This window comes from Dama dama, chromosome 12 (genome assembly GCF_033118175.1).
Source record: "Dama dama isolate Ldn47 chromosome 12, ASM3311817v1, whole genome shotgun sequence".
Lineage (NCBI taxonomy): Eukaryota > Metazoa > Chordata > Mammalia > Artiodactyla > Cervidae > Dama > Dama dama.
In genome coordinates, this window is record NC_083692.1 from 63,664,723 (window position 1) to 63,684,788 (window position 20,066).

General features: G+C 36.9%; 1 protein-coding gene across 1 annotated transcript in view; it reads left to right on the forward strand.

The window, feature by feature from the left end:
• Positions 1-20,066, forward strand: part of UBR1 (ubiquitin protein ligase E3 component n-recognin 1) — a 138,521-nt gene that overhangs the window by 50,879 nt on the left and 67,576 nt on the right. Inside the window, exons 11-19 of the mRNA XM_061157446.1 lie at positions 5,038-5,136; positions 6,035-6,192; positions 10,066-10,165; positions 10,682-10,810; positions 13,470-13,650; positions 16,833-16,894; positions 17,166-17,276; positions 18,222-18,287; positions 18,606-18,707. Coding sequence (XP_061013429.1) covers positions 5,038-5,136; positions 6,035-6,192; positions 10,066-10,165; positions 10,682-10,810; positions 13,470-13,650; positions 16,833-16,894; positions 17,166-17,276; positions 18,222-18,287; positions 18,606-18,707 — 1,008 coding nt within the window. The remainder of the gene's footprint in view (positions 1-5,037; positions 5,137-6,034; positions 6,193-10,065; positions 10,166-10,681; positions 10,811-13,469; positions 13,651-16,832; positions 16,895-17,165; positions 17,277-18,221; positions 18,288-18,605; positions 18,708-20,066) is intronic.

Genomic DNA, 20,066 nt, shown 5'->3' on the forward strand with positions numbered 1-20,066 from the left:
GTATCTTTTTCCAGCTCTTCACTTTCAGTCTGTATGTGTCCCTTGGCTTGAGGTGGGTCTCTTGTAGACAGCATATATAGGGGTCTTGTTTTTGTCTTTTGGTTGGGGCATTCAACTCATTTACATTTAAGGTAATTATTGATAAGTATGATCCTGTTGCCATTTACTTTGTTGTTTTGAGTTTGAGTTTATAAACCTTTTCTGTTTCCTTTCTAGAGAAGACCCTTTAGCATTTGTTGATGAGCTGGTTTGGTGGTGCTGAACTCTCTCAGCTTTTGCTTGTCTGTAAAGCTTTTGATTTCTCCTTCATATTTGAATGAGATCCTTTCTGGGTATAGTAATCTTGGTTGTAGGTTTTTCTCTTTCAGCACTGTAAGTATGTCCTGCCTTTCCTTCCTGGCCTGAAGAGTTTCTATTGAAGGATCAGCTGTTATCCTTATGGGGAGCCTTTTGTGTGTTATTTGTTGCTTTTCCCTTGTAGCTTTTAATATTTGTTCTTTGTGTTTGATCTTCATTAGTTCGATTAATCTGTGTCTTAGGGTGTTTCACCTTGGGTTTATCCTGTTTGGGACTCTCTGGGTTTCTTGGACTTGGATGTCTATTTCCTTCCCCATTTTAGGGAAGTTTTCAACTATTATCTCCTCAGGTATTTTCCCATGCTCTGCCTTTTTGTCTTGTTCTTCTGGGACACCTATGATTCGAATGTTGGGGCATTTAACATGGTCCCAGAGGTCTCTGAGGTTGTCCCCATTTCTTTTCATTCTTTTTTCTTTTTTCCTCTCTGCTTCATTTATTTCCACCATTCTATCTTCTACCTCACTTATCCTGTCTTCTGCCTCAGTTATTCTACTGTTGGTTCCCTCCAGAGTGCTTTTGATCTCATTTATTGCATTATTCATTATTGATTGACTCTTCTTTATTTCTTCTAGGTCCTTGTTAGACATTTCTTGCATCTTCTCAATCTTGATCTCTAGTCTATTTATCTGTAACTCCATTTTGTTTTCAAGATTTTGGATCAGCTGTATTATCATTATTCTGAATTCTTTCTCAGGTAGACTCCCTATCTCCTTCTCTTTTGTTTGGTTTGGTGGGCATTTATCATGTTCCCTTACCTGCTGAATATTTCTCTGCCTCTTCATTTTGTTTAGATTGCTGTGTTTGGGGTGCCCTTTCTGTAGGCTAGAAGTTCATGTTTCCTCTTATTGTAGAGCCTGCTCCCTGTGCATGGGGTTGGACTAGTGGCTTGTCAAGGTTTCCTTGTTAGGGGAGCTTGTGTCTGTGTTCAGGTGAGTGGAGCTAGATCTCTTCTCTCTGGAGTGCAGTGAAGTGTCCAGTAGTGACTTTTGGGGTGTCTATGGGTTTGGCATGGCTTTGGACAGCCTGTCTTTTAATGCTCAGGGTTGTGTTCCTGCTTTGCTGGAGAATTAGTGTGGTATGTCTTGCTCTGGAACTTGTCCCTTGGGTGGAGCTTGGTTTCAGTGTAGGCATGGATGCTTTTGGGTGAGCTCTTGTCTATTAATGTTCCCTGGAATCAGGAGTTCTCTGATGTTCTCAAGTTTTGGAGTTAAGCCACCTGCCTCTGGCTTTCTGTCCTTCTCTTACAGTAGCCTCAAGACTTCTCCACCCATACAGTGCAGATGAGAAAACATCTAGGTTAATGGTGAAGCAATTTTCCACAGTGTGGGACACCCAGAGAGATTCACAGAGTTACATAGAGAAGAGAAGAGGGAGGAGGGAGATAGAGGTGACCAGGAGAAGAGGGGGAGTCAAAAGTGGAGAGAGCAGTCTAGCCAGTAATCAGTTCCCTAAATGCTCTCCACAATCTGGAACACCCAGAGAGATTCAGAGTTACAAAGAGAAGAGAAGAAGGAGGAGGGAGATAGAAGTGACCAGGAGAAAAGGGGGAGTCAAAAGTGGAGAGAGCAGTCTAGCCAGTAATCAGTTCCCTAAGTGTTCTCCACAATCTGGAACACCCAGAGAGATTCACAGAGTTACACAGAGAAGAGAAGAGGGAGGAGGGAGATAGAGGTGACCAGGAGAAGAGGGGCAGTCAAAAGGGGGAGAGAACAGTCTAGCCAGTAATCAGTTCCCTAAGTGTTCTCCACAGCCCAGAACACCCAGGGAGATTCACAAAGTTAAGTCGAGAAGAGAAGGGGGAGGGAGGAGATAGAGGTGACCTGGGGGAGAAAAAGGAGAGTCAAAAGGGGAAAGAACAATCAAGACAGTGTAATCACATCCCTAAGTGAAAATGGATACTGAAGATTAGATTCTTAAAGGTACAAAATTGATAACAAATACCATAAAGCAAAGATTAAAAATCGAGAGTAGAGGTTAGACTTTCAGAAAAACAATATTGAAAATACAAAACAAAATCAATCACAAAAATTATAAAATATATATATATGTGATTGGCTTTAAAAATAGGGTCTTTTTTCCTGCAATGTAATAGTAGGTTATAAAAATGAAAATTAAAGGAGTATAAAGAGGTTAAATTTTTTAAAAATTAAAAAGTGATAATAGTAAAAATATATCTAGGAATTTCTCTGAAGCTGTGTGGGCAGTGTGGGGTCAGTTCAGTTTCAGATAGTTCCGTGTTCCAGCTTGTACTTGTTCTCAAGGTCTATAGGCCCCCTCCAATGCTTGGTCAATATTAACTACAGGGTTTTAATCTGTTGCACCTGTCACTTCCAGAGCTGTTCCCTCTTTGGCTTCCTCTGTTTGCAAGTCTCTTTAGTGTCTAATTTCTGCCCTGACACAAGGGGGCGAAGGTGGTCACTTATTTAGGCTTACTTGTTCAGTTGTGTTGTGGGGAGGGAGGGACACTGCAAACAAATATTGCTGGCGTGTGTGGGGAGTGCTCGCAGTGTATGGACCACACTGGGTGTGCCCCAACTGATGGCAGCATGTGCTTCCTGGGTCTACACTGCTCAGGCTCCAGGGTGCTCTGCAGGGGCACTGTCCAAAGCAGGCCCTGCATTTTGTGCACTTCCAGGTCTAAGCTGCTTAGGTTCTCGGGTACTCCGCAAGGGCACAGACTTGGCTGGGCGTGCGTTTTGTGCCCTTCCCAGGTCCAAGCAGCTCAGGCGACCAGGTGTTTGGCAAATGCACTGTCCCAGGTGGGCTGTGCATCTTAATCACCTCCCCAGTCCTAGCCACGTGGTTTCCCAGGTGTGCCGCATGTCTCTTCTGGGAAGCTGATCTCAGGCTGCGACCCTTCTGGCAGATGTCAACCATCCAGGATCCCAGGAAGACATGGTTAGCAACTGGAAGCCTACTCACAGTTTGGTGGAGTATGCCCGTCTCTGGGACCGAGATTGGAGCAGCCCCTTGCCTGCCAGCTCTGGCTGTCACACACCTGCTTCTCTGCCTCCAGTGGAGGGGAGAGGCCTGTACACAGCCGGCTAGCTCACCTTTGGTATTGGCTCAATCCTTTGACAGGCTGTGCTGTAGAACCTTTCACGGGAAAGTTCTCTTTTTTTTTTTTCCTCTCTAGCAATCCCTCAGTTTGGGTTGCTATCTCATGTTAGCTCCCTCAGATTGTCCTCAGGGCATTCAGGCCCAGTGTTTGGGCTACGTTTCCACTGGCAGTTGTGTTTAGGCACGTATTCTGTGGGTTTTTTTTTTTTTTTCTCCCGGTTATGTTGCCTTCTGAGATTCCAAAACTCCCCACAGACCAGCCTGTGAGAGGGTTTCCTACTGTTTGGAAATTTCTCCTGCTTCACAACTCCCTCCCCAGGACCACTCTCTGTCCCTAACTCTTTTGTCTCTCTTTTTGTCTTTTATGTTTTGTCCTTCCTTCTTTCAAGGAGAATGGGCTGCCTTTCTGGGTACCTGGTGTCTTCCACCAGTGTTCAGAAATTGTTTGTGGAAGTTGCTCAGCATTCAAATGATCTTTTGGTGAATTTGTGGGAGAGAAAGTGTCCTATTCCTCCCATCCTATTCCTCTGCCATCTTGGGACTGCCTCAATAGCTTTTTAATATTGTTTTGTTGATCTATTGTATATCCCTTACACTGTTGTATTTTCTTGTGTCTCTCAAGTTAAATTAGTTAGAACATGTACTTCTTTAAATCTTCTACTTTGTCTTATACAGAGGTATGCAAGAAATACTTGTTAGTTTATTCTGATTTTGAGTTGCATAAAATTCTGCAAAACTTAGGACAGAGGTAGAATCAGAATGGAATTGGAAGCAGAACGTGAAATAATGGTTATCATAGGTAAATGATACTGTGTGATAAGATACTTGCACTTCCTGGATTTTATCATTAGATTGATAAAAGCAGCTAAGGTATTTGGTTACTTGAAAGCTGATGACAACTCAAATTATCAACTCTGTTCTTCAAAAACTCTTTAGAGGTAGAATAAAGGACCATGTATGTGATCTGAAATGAAGGTTTTTCTTTATACAACAGCAGTTCACCCTCCTTAGGATTACCTGTTAATTCTAATAGATGGAATTAAATATGTAGGTCAAGGATCTAATACTGTGCTTACATATAATAGCTGCTTGAAGCCTGACTGGATGTGTTATTGTTTTTGTTCTTGCAAGAGATCAGGGTTGATTTTCATCTGGTATGCACTAGTATGGATAAGAAATTATGCACAGCCAGCATCCATTCTATTTAAGGCTGGATTGAATCTGATGATTGATTTTCTGGGTCATATCAGTTTTTAACATTTAATATAGTCCCTGCTGTATTTCATCGGGAAGAAAATCTGCTAAAGATTGCCCCAGATTCTGTTTGGAGAAAGGATATATTGCACCTTTGCAGTCCTCTGTGTGTATGTGTGTGTGTTTTGTTTTTTAAAAATCATTTCTTACTATACTAGATTGGATAGCTGAATTCCTATTTGATCTTTTGTTACTCGCTTTTTTAGTAAATTTTTGTTGACTGTAGTATCTCCCTTTAATAAATAGGTATTACAATACTTGCTATCTTATATATAGAAACAAATACAGCAGCTGTTAAAATTGGGATTTTAAAAGTTTTCAGCAGTCATTTATAATTGCTTCTCTACTTATTGTTGTGTCTTTCAGTATTACAAGCAGCTCCAGAAGGAATATATCAGTGATGATCATGACAGAAGTATCTCTGTAACTGCACTCTCAGTTCAGATGTTTACTGTTCCTACTTTGGTATGTATTAATTAGTCTTGACAATCTTTCTAAGTAACATTTGTTTTATTTTTAAAGAATTTTATTTAATGTTGAATTAAAACAATTTCTGAGTCACTGTGTTCTATTCCACTTGGAAAATTGAATAATTCTTCAGTGATATCAGCATGTGGATACTTCAGTGGTTCCCAAGGACTAGGTAACTCGTGGAGGGGGAGTGGTGGCTCTGAGTTGTTTTGAAAGTCCTCATCTCTGCAGGGGAACACCAGAGCTGGTTTCTCAGTGTTTAGAGTAACTTAGGAGCAGTGCCTTATTAATACCAAAAAAAACCATTTTTTGCTAGTCTTTTGTTCTTTACACTTGTTGTCAGGGGTGAGAAGAGCACCTAAGATACAGCAAAACTGGGGGAGAGTATGACTGTCAAGCATTTGCAGGAAATGGTGCTGCAAGTCTTGGGAGGAGAGTGAAGGATTCTGCTTCCTTTTTGTACTACTCCCAATGCTGTTTCTTATGGACAGTTCAGTTTCTGCTTTCTCTTTTCAAAGCCTAGAGAAAAGGATATGAAAGAGAAATTGGATTGTAAGTGAGGAGGAAATGTCAGAATACATAATGTATATGATAGGAGCCTGAAGTATATCTGTTTGTTTTACTTCGCTCACTGTATAATTAATAGTGGTAAACATTCATGTCAGTAACATGTGTAATGGGCGTGGGGTGTTCAGACAGGTGTTTTCTAGTTACTGAGGGGTAGGGAACTTTTAGAAAATAATTTCTCAGAAATTGCTATTCTGTGAGAATAAGGACTGTGTTTGATGCTCAACAAACATTTATTCAAAATGACTTACCAACCAAATGAATAGATAAAATCCATACTATAATGAGTTAATACTAATGACAATGTTCTTGACATATTCTACAGGCTCGACATCTTATTGAAGAGCAGAATGTTATCTCTGTCATTACTGAAACTCTGCTGGAAGTTTTGCCTGAGTATTTGGATAGGAACAATAAATTCAACTTCCAGGGTTATAGCCAAGACAAATTGGGACGAGTATATGCAGTAATTTGTGATCTAAAGTAAGTTGTTCAAGTCAAAAGGTGAGGGTACCTATTAAACACAGTTGGATTTATTCTATCCTATAAATAAACATCTGATCTTTTTGGTTATCTAGTGATGACAAGTACAAAGAACTGTGACTGTCATGTCAGTACATCTCTTAAGTGAAGGCTTCTTATAGAGTTAAAATCAGGTCAATAAAGAAGGTACTGAGGAAGGGCCTCTCATAGGAACTAGGGTCTTCGGGGATCATTAAATGAATCTCCTTTGTAGTCACCATGCCTTCCACTCACTTCCACTCATGCATATTTCTTCTACCCCTCTTGCATAGTCTCTTTGTGGTTAGTTTCAAACGATCTTGTTGATGTGAATTTTTTTAACTCCCTTTTTCATACATATGATCAAGTTATAGATATTCATCCAAGGTTTCTTAAGATATTCTCCCTGAAGAGATTAGAGTTTCCTTTTAAACTGAAGTTGAAATCACATGATAGATCACATTTGGGATCATTGAACCTAAAAGGAAATAAATTTCTATTTTTTTTTTTAAATAGATGGTGACCTCTGTAAGGATTATGCTATATAAAGTATTCAATAAATCATACACTTCAGAAAATTATTTTAAGAATATATTGACAAAATATGTTTCATTTACTTTGCTGTTTTAAAAAAGAGCTCTGAGATATATATGATTATTTGTTCTTGTCCCTAGGGGAATAAAATCACTCTAATTTTTTCCATTTCCTCTAGTGACCATGTAAGGTATAAAGGGATAGAAACAAGTTTCCAAACCAACCTAGAAATAGTTTAGTTAGAAAAATACATTTGACAAAATTTCTGAAACTATTCATTGGATCCTTGGTATTACTGAGAAAAATGCTTCCAGACCTTTTCCAATTCCTCAGTTTCTAAGCATGATAATAACATGTAATTCATCCTTTAAAGTTCAGTAAATTATTATGTTATCATATCTTCAGTACAAGTTGAGATGGCAGTGAGTTCAGTAGTGAATTACCATTTAGCTAGTGTGATTTGCAAATTATGCATAATTTATATCAGTCAAACAAACAAAAAATATACAAAAACTCCAAATGGCAGTACTTAATGTTTAGTGTTAAATTCTTCTATTTGTCATTCTTTTGGTCTGCTGTATAGGAAAAATCTCTTTACTGTAGTTCTCATTAATCTGAAGTATTCTTATAACAGAGTTATTTTTCTATCCAGAGAAGTAGTGCATAATCACATCATTATTTTACCATATTTTATTTTATTTTGTGGATCTCTGGCTATAATTATTCTCTGCAGTAAATAATTTAGAGTTACTTCACTCTTTGCGACCCCATAGACTATAGCCTGCCAGGCTTATCTGTCCATAGAATTTTCCAGGCAAGAATACTGGAGTGGGTTGCCATTTCCTCCTCCAGGCTGCGTCTCCTTGTCTCCTGCATTAGCAGGTGGGATTCTTTTACCATCGTACCACCTGGGAAGCCTACCCCTATGGTAAAACTGTAGGGTCCTTGCTTGGGAAGGTAATTTTAAATTTCTCCCGCTCTTCTAATGCTCACAACTTCTCTCCTACATCCTTATATAAGTAGACATATCTCTAATGACAACGAGAAGGGAAAATTAATGTCTTTTGAGGACTTATTTAATTCACTGTCACAAGGGTCCTGTGTTATTAGTAACCATTATGTGCTAAGGAGCTTTACTTATTTTACTTTATTTTATTCTTGCAATATTCTCGTAAGGCAGGTGATATAACCTTTATTTGTAGATTATAATTATTTGCCTAAGGTCATAAAGCTAGTAAGTGGCAGGATTTGAGCCTAGCACTATTTATCTGTAATACTCATGTTCCTTTTACTACATCAAGTAGCCTCACAGACTACATAAACAGCCACAAACTACATAAACAGGTTTCTCTGAAACCTGGCCTAAAACACCAATCAGATATGCCCTTCATTTTACAAGTAATTATTGAGCCCCATTTCTCAGTCTCTCATTGTAGAAATTTTGTAGTCATTCTTATTATTTCCCCATAGCCTTATTCATTCACCACTTCTTCCTGGAACCCTTTTAAATCAGAAACAGCCACAAATACTTAATGCCTTTTAGTTGTTTCTGTTCTTCTTTACTCTTTCCTTTCTTCCTGTCTCTTGCATCTTCTTTACTTCCTAGGTCTCCTACAGGAGTCAGGCATGAACTATGTGAAGTCACTAGAAACTAGAAACATAAATTCTCTTCTCTAGATCAGTGCCTCGCAAATATTAATATGAATGCAGATCATTGTGGGAGCTTGTTAAAAGGCAGACTGAGTAGATCTGACTAGAACCCAAGATTCTGCATTTCTAAAGATTTACTTGATGCTGATTCTTCTGGTGTGTGAACCAACCTTTTGAACAGCAGCAGTGCTCTAGATAACAGACAAATTTTGATGCCATTTATTCATTGTGGTAGAGTTTAAACTTTAGTCTTTTTTACTTTTACTTCAAAGGAAAAGTTTAGAATGTAATTAACATACTTTAAAGTTATTTCTTTGATTAAGTCCAGATGATTGCATTTTAACTTTGAACATATTAATGGATATTTAAAGAAAGGGAAAAATTAAACCACAATCTTTATTATCTTTACAAATAAAACTTATTTTTCCTCCATCTTTTTGCCTTGTCTTTTGTGTTCTGCGTTGCTTCCTTTGTGCCCTTTTTGGGGAGCTTAACTTTGGATTACAGTGTCCAGGATACATAACTGTATATTCCCTCTACATTGTGAACCTCAAGGGTTGGGTATCTTATCTGTTTCTCTTCCTGATACCTGTTGTGTAATAGATATTGATTTGGGTTGACTGAATGCAAAATAATTTTTATCAATTATTAATTATTCCTTCCTGAGAAGTATTTCATGGTAAACGTTGTTCCCATTGGACATGAAACCAGTCATTGTCTTTACAGCCTAAAGAAGTATTGTTCTTATAAATGGTAGGCTACATTGGGTCTGTTTATCTTTTGAAACAAATATATTCTGATATGTAAGTCAGGATGACATAGGTGTTTATATCCTTTTTCTGGGATCAGGGCAAAGAATGCCTGGAGGTAGGAAGTCTGTTCCAAGTTTCCTGACCCACCAGCAGTAGTTTATCTATGGTACTGAAATCAGACAGCAGGACTGAATGGCTCTGGTAACCGGTGCCAGAATGTTCACACCAAGTTACAAATCTCTGGTCATACTGAGTAGCAGCAATAAAGGTATTGAATCCTCAAGCCAAACTACTATATGTGTTGCAAATTTTCTGTAATTCTTATGACTACATGCTTTAGGGGTAAAAATGTGTCATTTTACTGAATAAAATTAGTTTTTAACTTACAGAATATTCTGAAACAGTTTGCACAGACAGCAGACATCCTGCACAGGTAGTTTTGACATGTATTTTGAGACTGAGGGGATTTCGTCTGGTCCTTTGGGTAAAGGGTATGAATGCTTCTAGAACATTTGTATTGTGATTGTCCATCTGTGACCAGCTAGTTTCCTTCTGCTGCTGCTGCTGCTAAGTCACTTCAGTCGTGTCTGACTCTGTGCGACCCCATAGACGGCAGCCCACCAGGCTCCCCCGTCTCTGGGATTCTCCAGGCAAGAACACTGGAGTGGGTTGCCATTTCCAGTTTCCTTCTAGGTTCACTTAATCAGCCTAATTTTTGAGTGGAGAAGTCAGGCTTTAGCTTTGACATCTGCCTCTGGTTGAGCATTCACATTTTGCTGGCATAATTCTAGTGCTGCCTAGAATTGTAAGAAATTAGAATCCATAATTTTGATGAATCAACATTGTCTGTAGCCCTGAGAACCTTAAAATTATCTCAAAATAGGAAAGTGAAATGTTTCTTTGTCTCTTGAAATATTAGATATATCCTGATCAGCAAGCCCACAATATGGACAGAAAGATTAAGAATGCAGTTCCTTGAAGGCTTTCGATCTTTTTTGAAGATTCTTACCTGTATGCAGGTATGATAGTTCTTCTGTACATCAGTAAGATAAATTTATTTTAAAAATTTAATCCCAATTTTTCATGTTTTGAGCAAATTACGGTTTTGAGGAAGAATAATTGTAGCAAAGTAAAAGTAAAATTTAAACACTGCCTCACTGATCCTGCTTTCATAGACCTTAGTTAACTGCTGCTGTTACTATTAATGTTTATTAATGTATACTATGTGATAACTGTTGTAAATATTTTCATGCGTTATTTCTTTTGAGCCTCATAGTAATCTTATGGGGTAGTTACTATTATTATCCCCATTTTACATATAAGGGAATCATAGCTTAGAAATAATTTGACCAGGATCATACAGCTAGAGAGTGACAGAGTGAGAGTTTGAACCCATGCATTCTGACATAGATAGCCATGTTTGAAAAAAATACTTCAGCGTACATGAGTATGAATCTTGATGATTTTATATCTTGCCAATGGAGGAGCAAAGAAAGAGGGCCCATGTATGTATGTAAACTACTCTTTTCTTGTAGGGAATGGAAGAAATCAGAAGGCAAGTTGGGCAACACATAGAAGTAGATCCTGACTGGGAGGCTGCCATTGCTATACAGATGCAGTTGAAGAATATTTTACTAATGTTCCAAGAATGGTGTGCTTGTGATGTAAGTAAAGTTTGTTAGTAGGATCAGTGCCTTTTTAAGTTTTCTAATGGTGACTAGCACAGTTTTATGTTGCAACTTCCTTGATGTAAAGTTTTATTACTTCTGATATTTTCTTATATATTTGAATCTTATTAAATTTGTGTTTTTTTACACTTAGTTAGAAAATGTGCTGCATGGTATTCCACTTACTGTTGGGAAGAGTGGAGTTTAAAAAATACAACACACACTAATCAATAAATTAATTAAACTTATTTCCTTGTACATGAATATTAATAATATGAAAATTAGGGTTAGACTTTTAAATACTCCAACAATGGAAGTGGGTAGCTATTTGTTCAATCAAGAGTCTTGTTATATGCGTTAAACCATTAAAAATATTACTTTTAAAATATATAACTAATGTTTTTCCTTAAGATTTTAGACCATTACCCTCCTTAAATGCATAATCCTAGTCAGATTCCCTTTTGAGAAGATGACCTCATCTATTTCTGCTCTGAGAAAATTAACATTATCTCAGTCAAATTTTTTCATCTTCTCCAGTTTTTCTGTACCACTCACTATAGTCTATTCACTGAGTTTCTGCATATATCTTGACTATTGGTCTCTTTCTTTTTACCTCTTTCTTTCTTAAAATGTTGTCTCTACCTAGGCTCTTGGTCTCAATCTATATTACTTTTTCCTGGAGTTTCCTTCCTCTGGTATTTCCCACTCTTTCATTCATCTGCCTTAGACACCAGGACTGTCCTTAAGGGACCCCTTGTCACTGCTACCTTACAAACTGTTTTCTGTCTCTCTTACTTTTCTGTTGCACCACCAGCAGTCGGTCACAGGTTCAGAGTGGCAGCTACATTCACAGACACAATAGACTTTAATCTAACACAGTAGCTGTATAGAGAGTAAGGACAGGACATATTGTCCAGTTATCTGTCACAGCACATGTTTTTTGGCTCTCCTCACCTTTGTGGAGGGCATGGTTAATCGTTGGAGATGAGCTCAGTGTGGTGTTCATCTTGACACCTGCAGATGTCTACATTTACTATCATCTGAAGTCATCTACATATGCTCTTGCCTCTCTTTAGCTTCTAAAACTGCTTTAGAGCCAGGCTTCTGTCCTTATGAATTAACAGGAACTGCATCTTGAAAAAAATTTCAAAGGATCTATTTAGTAACCAAATTCAGGTCTTTTCCCTCTTCCTTAAATACCTGTAGCACTGTGTTCTTTTGAGAACCTTAATCATTTTGAAATTCTCTTTCCCTCTGATTTTCACAAGCCTTTTTATCCTAATATTTCTATTATTGATTACCCATTTCAATCAATGATTGCCTTTCCCCCCTCAATTCCTTCTGCCTAGTAAATGAGACATTCCCCAATATTTTCCTCTCTTTCTTACAGATCTTTTATTTCTACCACCTCGATTAAAACTTCACAAGATAACTTTCCCAAGCTGTCGTATCACTTGTGTTTGTGTTCTGCACATGACTGCTTAGATCCTACATTTCTATTTCAAACTCAATATATAGTAAATTGACTTGTCATCATTTCATTCTATTTCCAGCTTGCATTTTCTCTTCTTGACTTTCTTGTTCTATTCATGACACCATGATTCATGCATTCATCCATACAGGAAATCTGAGAACCACTGTGTTCTGTGTGTTAGATGTTAACAGACCTTTGAGGGAAAAAAATGCTTTGTGTTCAGGTAAGATTGAAAAATGTTAGGTTGAACAAAATCAAACATTTTTTTAAACCACTAAACTTCTCAAACCTTTTGATAAATCATCATTTCTAAGAGGAATAGTCCCAAAATTTATTTAACTGTAGAATTCTTTTTTAAAAATAAAATCCATGTGAGAAATGGTCTTAAAAAGTGACCTTTGACTCATCTCCCTCCCATACTCACCCAGATTTGAGTCTTCCTCCTCCTAAATTTGTCTTTAATCCTAACTTATTTACTGTAAGTTTATTCTTTTTCACCATAACTGCCGCCACCCTTGTTGAGTCCCTTATTACCTTACACTTAACTTAGTAATAAAACTTTCTATTGGTTTCCTTGTCTCCTAACATTGCCCCCTCCAATCCATCATCTTCAGTGACACCACTAATTCTTCTTGAAACAATACGTTGACTTCGTTATTACACATCAGATACTCTCAAGTCTATTCAAATTCACATGGCTGTGCCAAGGCATATTTCCAGTTTACTGGCTCATTAATTCTGTCCATAAGCCCTCTGATTTATCTAGATTTTATTCTTTTCCACTCCCTGAACAGGAGTTGTACTTCCCCTTATTTCTGTTTGTTTATTCTGTATCTCTGCTTACATTGCTACCATCTCTCCATCTTCCACCCATCTTTCAGACCCCACTCAAAAGCTGTGTTTACAAATGTGTGTTCCCAATTGTTTGTGATTTTTTTTCTTTTTTTGCCCTATTAGAGTTATTAGGTTATACCACTTACATGGCTTGCAATTTTTTACTTTGATTGTGTATGTGTGTCTGTCTGACTGTCTTAATGTTTCCTACAGGTTTGCAGATCCTATTGAGGTAGCTCTAATAACACAATTTTGTGCTTGTATTTATTTAATAGTAAATATTGAATGATATATTAATAATAAAGTGGGTAACTTATCAGTTTATTTGCATTCTTATTTTCCTTTTAGGAAGAACTCTTACTAGTGGCTTATAAAGAATGTCACAAAGCTGTGATGAGGTGCAGTACAGGTTTCAAATCTAGTAGCAAAACAGTAATACAATTATGTGGTCATACTTTGGAAACTAAGTCCTACAAAGTATCTGAAGATCTTGTAAGCATACATCTGCCACTCTCTAGGACTCTTGCTGGTGAGTGTTTATTTGGTTCTTGCATGTTTCTGTTAGCTTTGTTTTCTGTAGATAGTCATATTAGAATCAGTACTGCTTTTGTGAGCACATACTTAGATCAGATACTGCAGTTAAGAACTGTCACTGTCCTACAAACAGCTGTGACCAGACATGTCAGGGTGTTTGTTTACCTGGATCTTTTGTTATCTGGGTCAACTCATGGATCCTCATAATATACACTCTAGGACCAACTTGGTAACTTATTGCCTAACCAAGGGTAAATATAGGAAAATCTTGTTGCAGTTTTTTCACCCTCTTCTCTATCTGATTGCACCAGTGTGTTGACTTTTTCACTTTTCCTTTCACCACTAAAAGAAAGAAATCATAGATTGTCTTTAATCATCCTTTGATTTGCTTTTCCATGTAAATTGGCCCTGTCAGTTTTTTTTTTCTTTTAACAACTTCATAGAAGTGTACGTATTTATATTTTTGTGGTAAAATATATGTAAAATTTACTATTTTAATTATGCTTAAGTATATAGTTCAGTGGTGTTAAGTATACTCACATTGTTGTACAACCATCACCACCATCCATATCCAAAATTTTTTCATCTTCCCGATCTGAAATTTTGTACCCATTCAACATAGCTTCTCATTCCTTGTTCACTACAGAGATTTTCTGTCTCTATGACTTGACTACTCTAGGTATCTCATATAAGTGAAATCATATTTGTATCCTTTTATAACTGGCTTATTTCACTTAGCATAATGTTCTCAAAGTTCATCCATGTTGTGATGTGTGTAAGATTTCCTTTACCTTTAAGGTTAGATAATATTCCATAGTGGGCTTCCCTGGTAGCTCAACTGGTAAAGAATCCACCTGCAATGCAGGAGACCCCAGTTCCTGGGTCAGGAACATCCCCTGGAGAAGGGATAAGCTACCCACTCCAATTTTCTTGGGCTTCTCTGTGGCTCAACTGATAAAGAATCCGCCTGCAATATAGGAGACCTGGGTTCAATCCCTGGGTCGGGAATATCCCCTGGAGGAGGGCATGGCAGCCCACTCCAGTATTCTTGCCTGGAGAATCCCCATGGACAGAGGAGCCTGGCGGGCTGCAGTCCGTGGCATCACAAAGAGTCGGACACGACTGAGCGACTAAGCACAGCACAGTATTCTGTGGTATGCATACTGCATTCTGTCTGTTCATCCTCCAGTAGATGCTTGGGTTGCTTACAGCTTTTGACTATTGTTGGATAATGTTGCCATGAACACAAGTATCCAAATATCTGTTTGAATCCTTGTTTTCAGTTCTGGAGTTATACATACATAGAGTGGTATTGCTGGATCATAAGGTAATTCTAGTTTTTAATTTTTTGAGGAGCCACTGTACTGTTTTCCACGGCAGCTGCGCCATTTTACATTCCCAACAACAGTGCACAAGGATTCTAGTTTCTTTACATCCTCATCAACATTTGTTATTTTTTCTTTTAAATAACCATCCTAATGAGTGTGGTAGCTCAGATGGTAAAGCATTTGTCTACAATGTGGGAGACCTGGGTTCGATCCCTGGGTTGGGAAGATCCCCTGGAGAAGGAAATGGCACCCCACTCCAGTACTATTGCCTGGAAAATCCCATGAATGGAGGAGCCTGGTAGGCTACAGTCCATGGGGTTGCAAAGAGTCGGCCACGACTGAGCAACTTCAATGAATGTGAACTGGTCTCCTGTGGTTTTGATTTTCATTTTCTTAATGATTAGTAATATTGAGCATTGTTTCCTGTCCTTACTGGCCATATGTATTTCTTCTTTGGAGAAATGTCTGATCAAGTCTTTTGTCTATTTTTTAATGAGATTTTATTGTTGAGTTATTGGAATTCTTTGTGTATTCTGGATATTAACTGCTTATCAGATATATGATTTCCTGGTATTTTCTTCCATTCTGTGGGTTGCCTTTTCACTCGGTTGTTCATGTCCTTTGATGCACAAAAGTTTTTAATTTGGTATAGTCTAATTTATTTTTCCTTTGGTTTCCTGTGTTTTTGATGTCATATCCAAGAAATTATCATCAAATCCAGTGTTGCAAAGTCTTTTCCCTATGTTATTTTCTAAGAGTTTTATAGATTTAGCATCTGTGTTCAGATTGCTCATATCATTTTTAGTTAATTTTTGTATGTGGTATAATTGACATGTGATTTTATGTCACCTCTATTTTCACAAAAAGAAATACCTATTAGTTTGTATTTCTTTTTATTTTATTGAGGTATAGTTGATTTACAATGCTGTGTTTAATTTCTGTTGGACAGTAAAATGACTAATTTTATATATACATGTATATATACATATACACACACACACATACATTTGTATATTCTTTTTTCATAATGGTTTATCACAGTTCCCTGTGCTATACAGTTTTTATTTCTTTTTTTTTTTTAATTTTATTTTTTTGTTTTTGTTTTCTTTTATTAGTTGGAGGCTAATTACTTCACAACATTTCAGTGGGTTTTGTCATACATTGATATGAATCAGCCATAGAGTTACACGTATTCCCCATCCCGATCCCCCCTCCCACCTCCCTCTCCACCCGATTCCTCTGGGTCCTCCCAGTGCACCAGGCCCGAGCACTTGTCTCATGCATCCCACCTGGGCTGGTGATCTGTTTCACCTTAGATAGTATACATGCTGTTCTTTTGAAACATCCCACCCTCACCTTCTCCCACAGAGTTCAAAAGTCTGTTCTGTATTTCTGTGTCTCTTTTTCTGTTTTGCATATAGGGTTATTGTTACCATCTTTCTAAATTCCATATATATGTGTTAGTATGCTGTAATGTTCTTTATCTTTCTGGCTTACTTCACTCTGTATAATGGGCTCCAGTTTCATCCATCTCATTAGGACTGATTCAAATGAATTCTTTTTAACGGCTGCAGTTTTTATTTCTTTTGATACTTGGTTTGTGAGGAAAATCATTTCTTAGGAAGCAGCATAGTATTTATATATATAAAAATAGTACAATGTAGGATCTTAAATATATTAGTAATACTGTTTCAAAATTGGAAATCAAAGCTTTGCATTCTGAGGCATCATATCTAAGCTCAATTAATGTACATTTAAATTTCACAAGTTTTCAAACTTGATGAATTAACTGGGGAACAAATCAACTGGGTTTATTGCTTTCTCATCTTTTTCATTTTTTAACTTTTAGGTCTTCATGTGCGTTTGAGCAGGCTGGGTGCTGTTTCAAGACTGCATGAATTTGTGCCTTTTGTAAGTGACTATTAAATTCTGACTTGCTTATATTCTATTTCTAAATACCTCTTGGTTGAGTGGGAAGAAAAAGATACTTTGAAACCTACCTGAATAATTCCCAGTTAATAATTTTATGTCTGTGTCATAGAACATTGAAACCTGAATCATGGTGACTTGGAGTCCTCTAGTTCAAGCCCTTCCATTTTACAGATGAGAAAATGGAGCAATGTATAGTGCCATAGCGTCCAAACCTCTGAGAAATATTGAAATTGATCTCACTCTGTTTCAGGGGGATTTTCAAGTAGAGGTACTGGTTGAATATCCTTTGCGTTGTCTGGTATTGGTTGCCCAGGTTGTTGCTGAGATGTGGCGAAGAAATGGGCTCTCTCTCATTAGCCAGGTATGGCAAGGCGTATTATTCATATTGTGTGTTCATTTTCTGCTTGCTTTTTCCTTTATTAATACATATTTTACTTTGTATCCCTGGATTCTGCTCAGTACTTTTGTTTTCTAGCTCTTGTGTAAACTCAAGGAAGTTTTAGTGACTATATGGACATTTCTCCTTAATCCTGTTAAGTGGATAGGTCAGGTGAAAGCCAGTAATACTACCAGAAACTCTCCCACTAATATATATCTTTTCTGAAGATTACCTTACTTGGGAACTGTAAACTTCCTACCTCCAGTCTTAATTGAACAGCATCTTACAATTTTTCCCTCTGTTTTAGAGCAAATAAGAAGTGCTTTTCCTGAAAGATGGGGAAACAGATTGTAAAGATACTGCTTGGGAGAAAAATGGCATTGACTGATTGTAGAAATTTGGTTTACTTTTATTGAAGTGGCTGTTTTAAACTTAGTATGCTTTTCTATGCTCAGTCATGTCCGACTCGGGGACTCCATGGACTATAGCCCGCCAGATTCCTCTGTCCATGGAATTTCCCAGGCAGGAATACTGGAGTGGGTTGCCATTTCCTCCTCCAGGGGATCTTCCTGACCCAAGGACCGAACCTGGGTCTCCTGCATTGCAGGCAGATTCTTTACTGCTAAGCTACTGAGGAGATTCTCACAATTGAACTTGAGGGGAGGGGGAGTCAATTATTTTGTTACATGTTGAGAATAATAACTAGTATAGAGCATTTTAAACTCTGAAATATTTTCATGCCATATTTTCTCACATCATCCTCCCAAATGCCTTAAAATGATTCACAAATTTACAGCTTTTTTTTTTTCCTGCTACATAGTTCTTGGGGTTTCTAGTTTAGGAAAAATTTAAAGAATAGTTTTTGCTGAGAATTTTGTTTGAAATAAAATGATTCTTTTAGCTTCTGTTCTACCATTTATTTTATAGGTGTTTTATTACCAAGATGTTAAATGCAGAGAAGAAATGTACGATAAAGATATCATTATGCTTCAGGTACCTATTTAAATTTGTTCTGATATGTGTCATAACCTTCCTTCCTATATTCCTTGTAATAGAAGAAGATATTATAACATAATAACTTTTTTATAACTAATTATTGTGTTATACTTTTATTTACTTAAGTTTTTCCTCAGTGTTGAGATGGAATATAGAATCATAGAAGCAAAAAAAAAAAAGAATCATAGAAGCAGAAGGGACTGCTACATTATCTTCTGCAGATTTACCTTATAATTTTTCTCATAGCCCTACTAATAGAGACAAAATATTTCTCCATTTAATACATAGAACTATGGGGCTTGATTTCTTTCACAGATTGGTGCATCTCTAATGGATCCCAACAAGTTTTTATTACTGGTACTTCAGAGGTATGAACTTGCTGATGCTTTTAACAAGACTATATCCATAAAAGACCAAGTAAGTGATAGAAACTGATATGTAAATTAATCCAAAGAAAATATTATTGTTAACTATTTTAATCATATATAAGATTTTTATTTATTTATATGTATATATCTCCAAACACCATACACATACATAAAACATACATATACTTCTGAATGTACACACATATACTCTTTTTACTCTATAAAAATTAGAATGTAGTTGGCCCTCCATATCCATGGATGCAGAATCCCGACCTACTAGTCAGTATATATAAGGGGCTTGAGCATCTGTGGATTTTGCTATCTGGAGGTAATCCCCTGAGGATACTGAGTGATGACTGGATATAGATTAACAAAAAGGAGAAGAAAATCACATGAAACTCTGCCTCCTAGAAATGATCACTTTTAAAGTTTTGGTGTCGTTTGTTTTTAAAGGAAAAATTGAATCTTTTATATGTGCTATTTTGCAATTTGCTTCCTGTGTTTAATGAAATATTGTGATAGGTTTTTTTTCTTGGCATTAAAGAAGTATATAACTGCATCATCTTTTTTTAACATAATTTTTAATGGCTGTGCAATATTGCACTTTATGATTGCATTATACTTTAGTCTCCTGTTGCTGAAGGGGTTTTTTGAGTTTTTTTGCTCTTATAAGCATCTCTGCACCTCAAGATTTAAATACTTGCCTACTTATTTTGTTAAGATAAATTCTTAGGAGTAGATTTGCTGGAGAATGCAGCATACCCTTTCTTATATTTCTTGAATAGATATTGTCAAACTGACTCTCTCTAGCAGTATATACATCTATAATGGCTCTGGTACTTTGTTGATCTAATATGTGAAAGATGGTGTTTAATTTTCATTTGCAGTTTTTTAGTTATCAGTGAGGTTGACTTTGTTTTCATGATTATTGACCTTTTTTTTTCCTTTTTGGTAGTGAATTATCTGTTCCTGTCCTTCACCTTTTTCCTATGTCTGTGAAAGTTCCTTGTTTAGTAAAGATATTCTTTATTTATATTTATTACCTTTTTTCAGTTTATAGTTTGGAATTTTAGCACCTCTTCATTGTTTTAATATTTCATACCAGTTTATAAAGTAGCCTTTGTAATTTATGAATTACATTATTTTATTCTTCAAATTAGAAGTCACTTACAAAGGGACAAAGAATAGGATACAAAATACAAGCAAATTTTTAGTCATGTTTTTATACTCAATGAAAATGAGTATCTAATTTACTGTAGTATTTAAGTAACAGGTGTTTTAGGGAGGAGTACATTCACCATAGCTGTTAGTTACGTATTTGTAGCCACTGTCTCACCAACCCTGATAAGAAGGAAGCCATAGTACAAGGGAAGTTAAAGGTTAGAATTCTTTTGCTGACTGAAGGCTT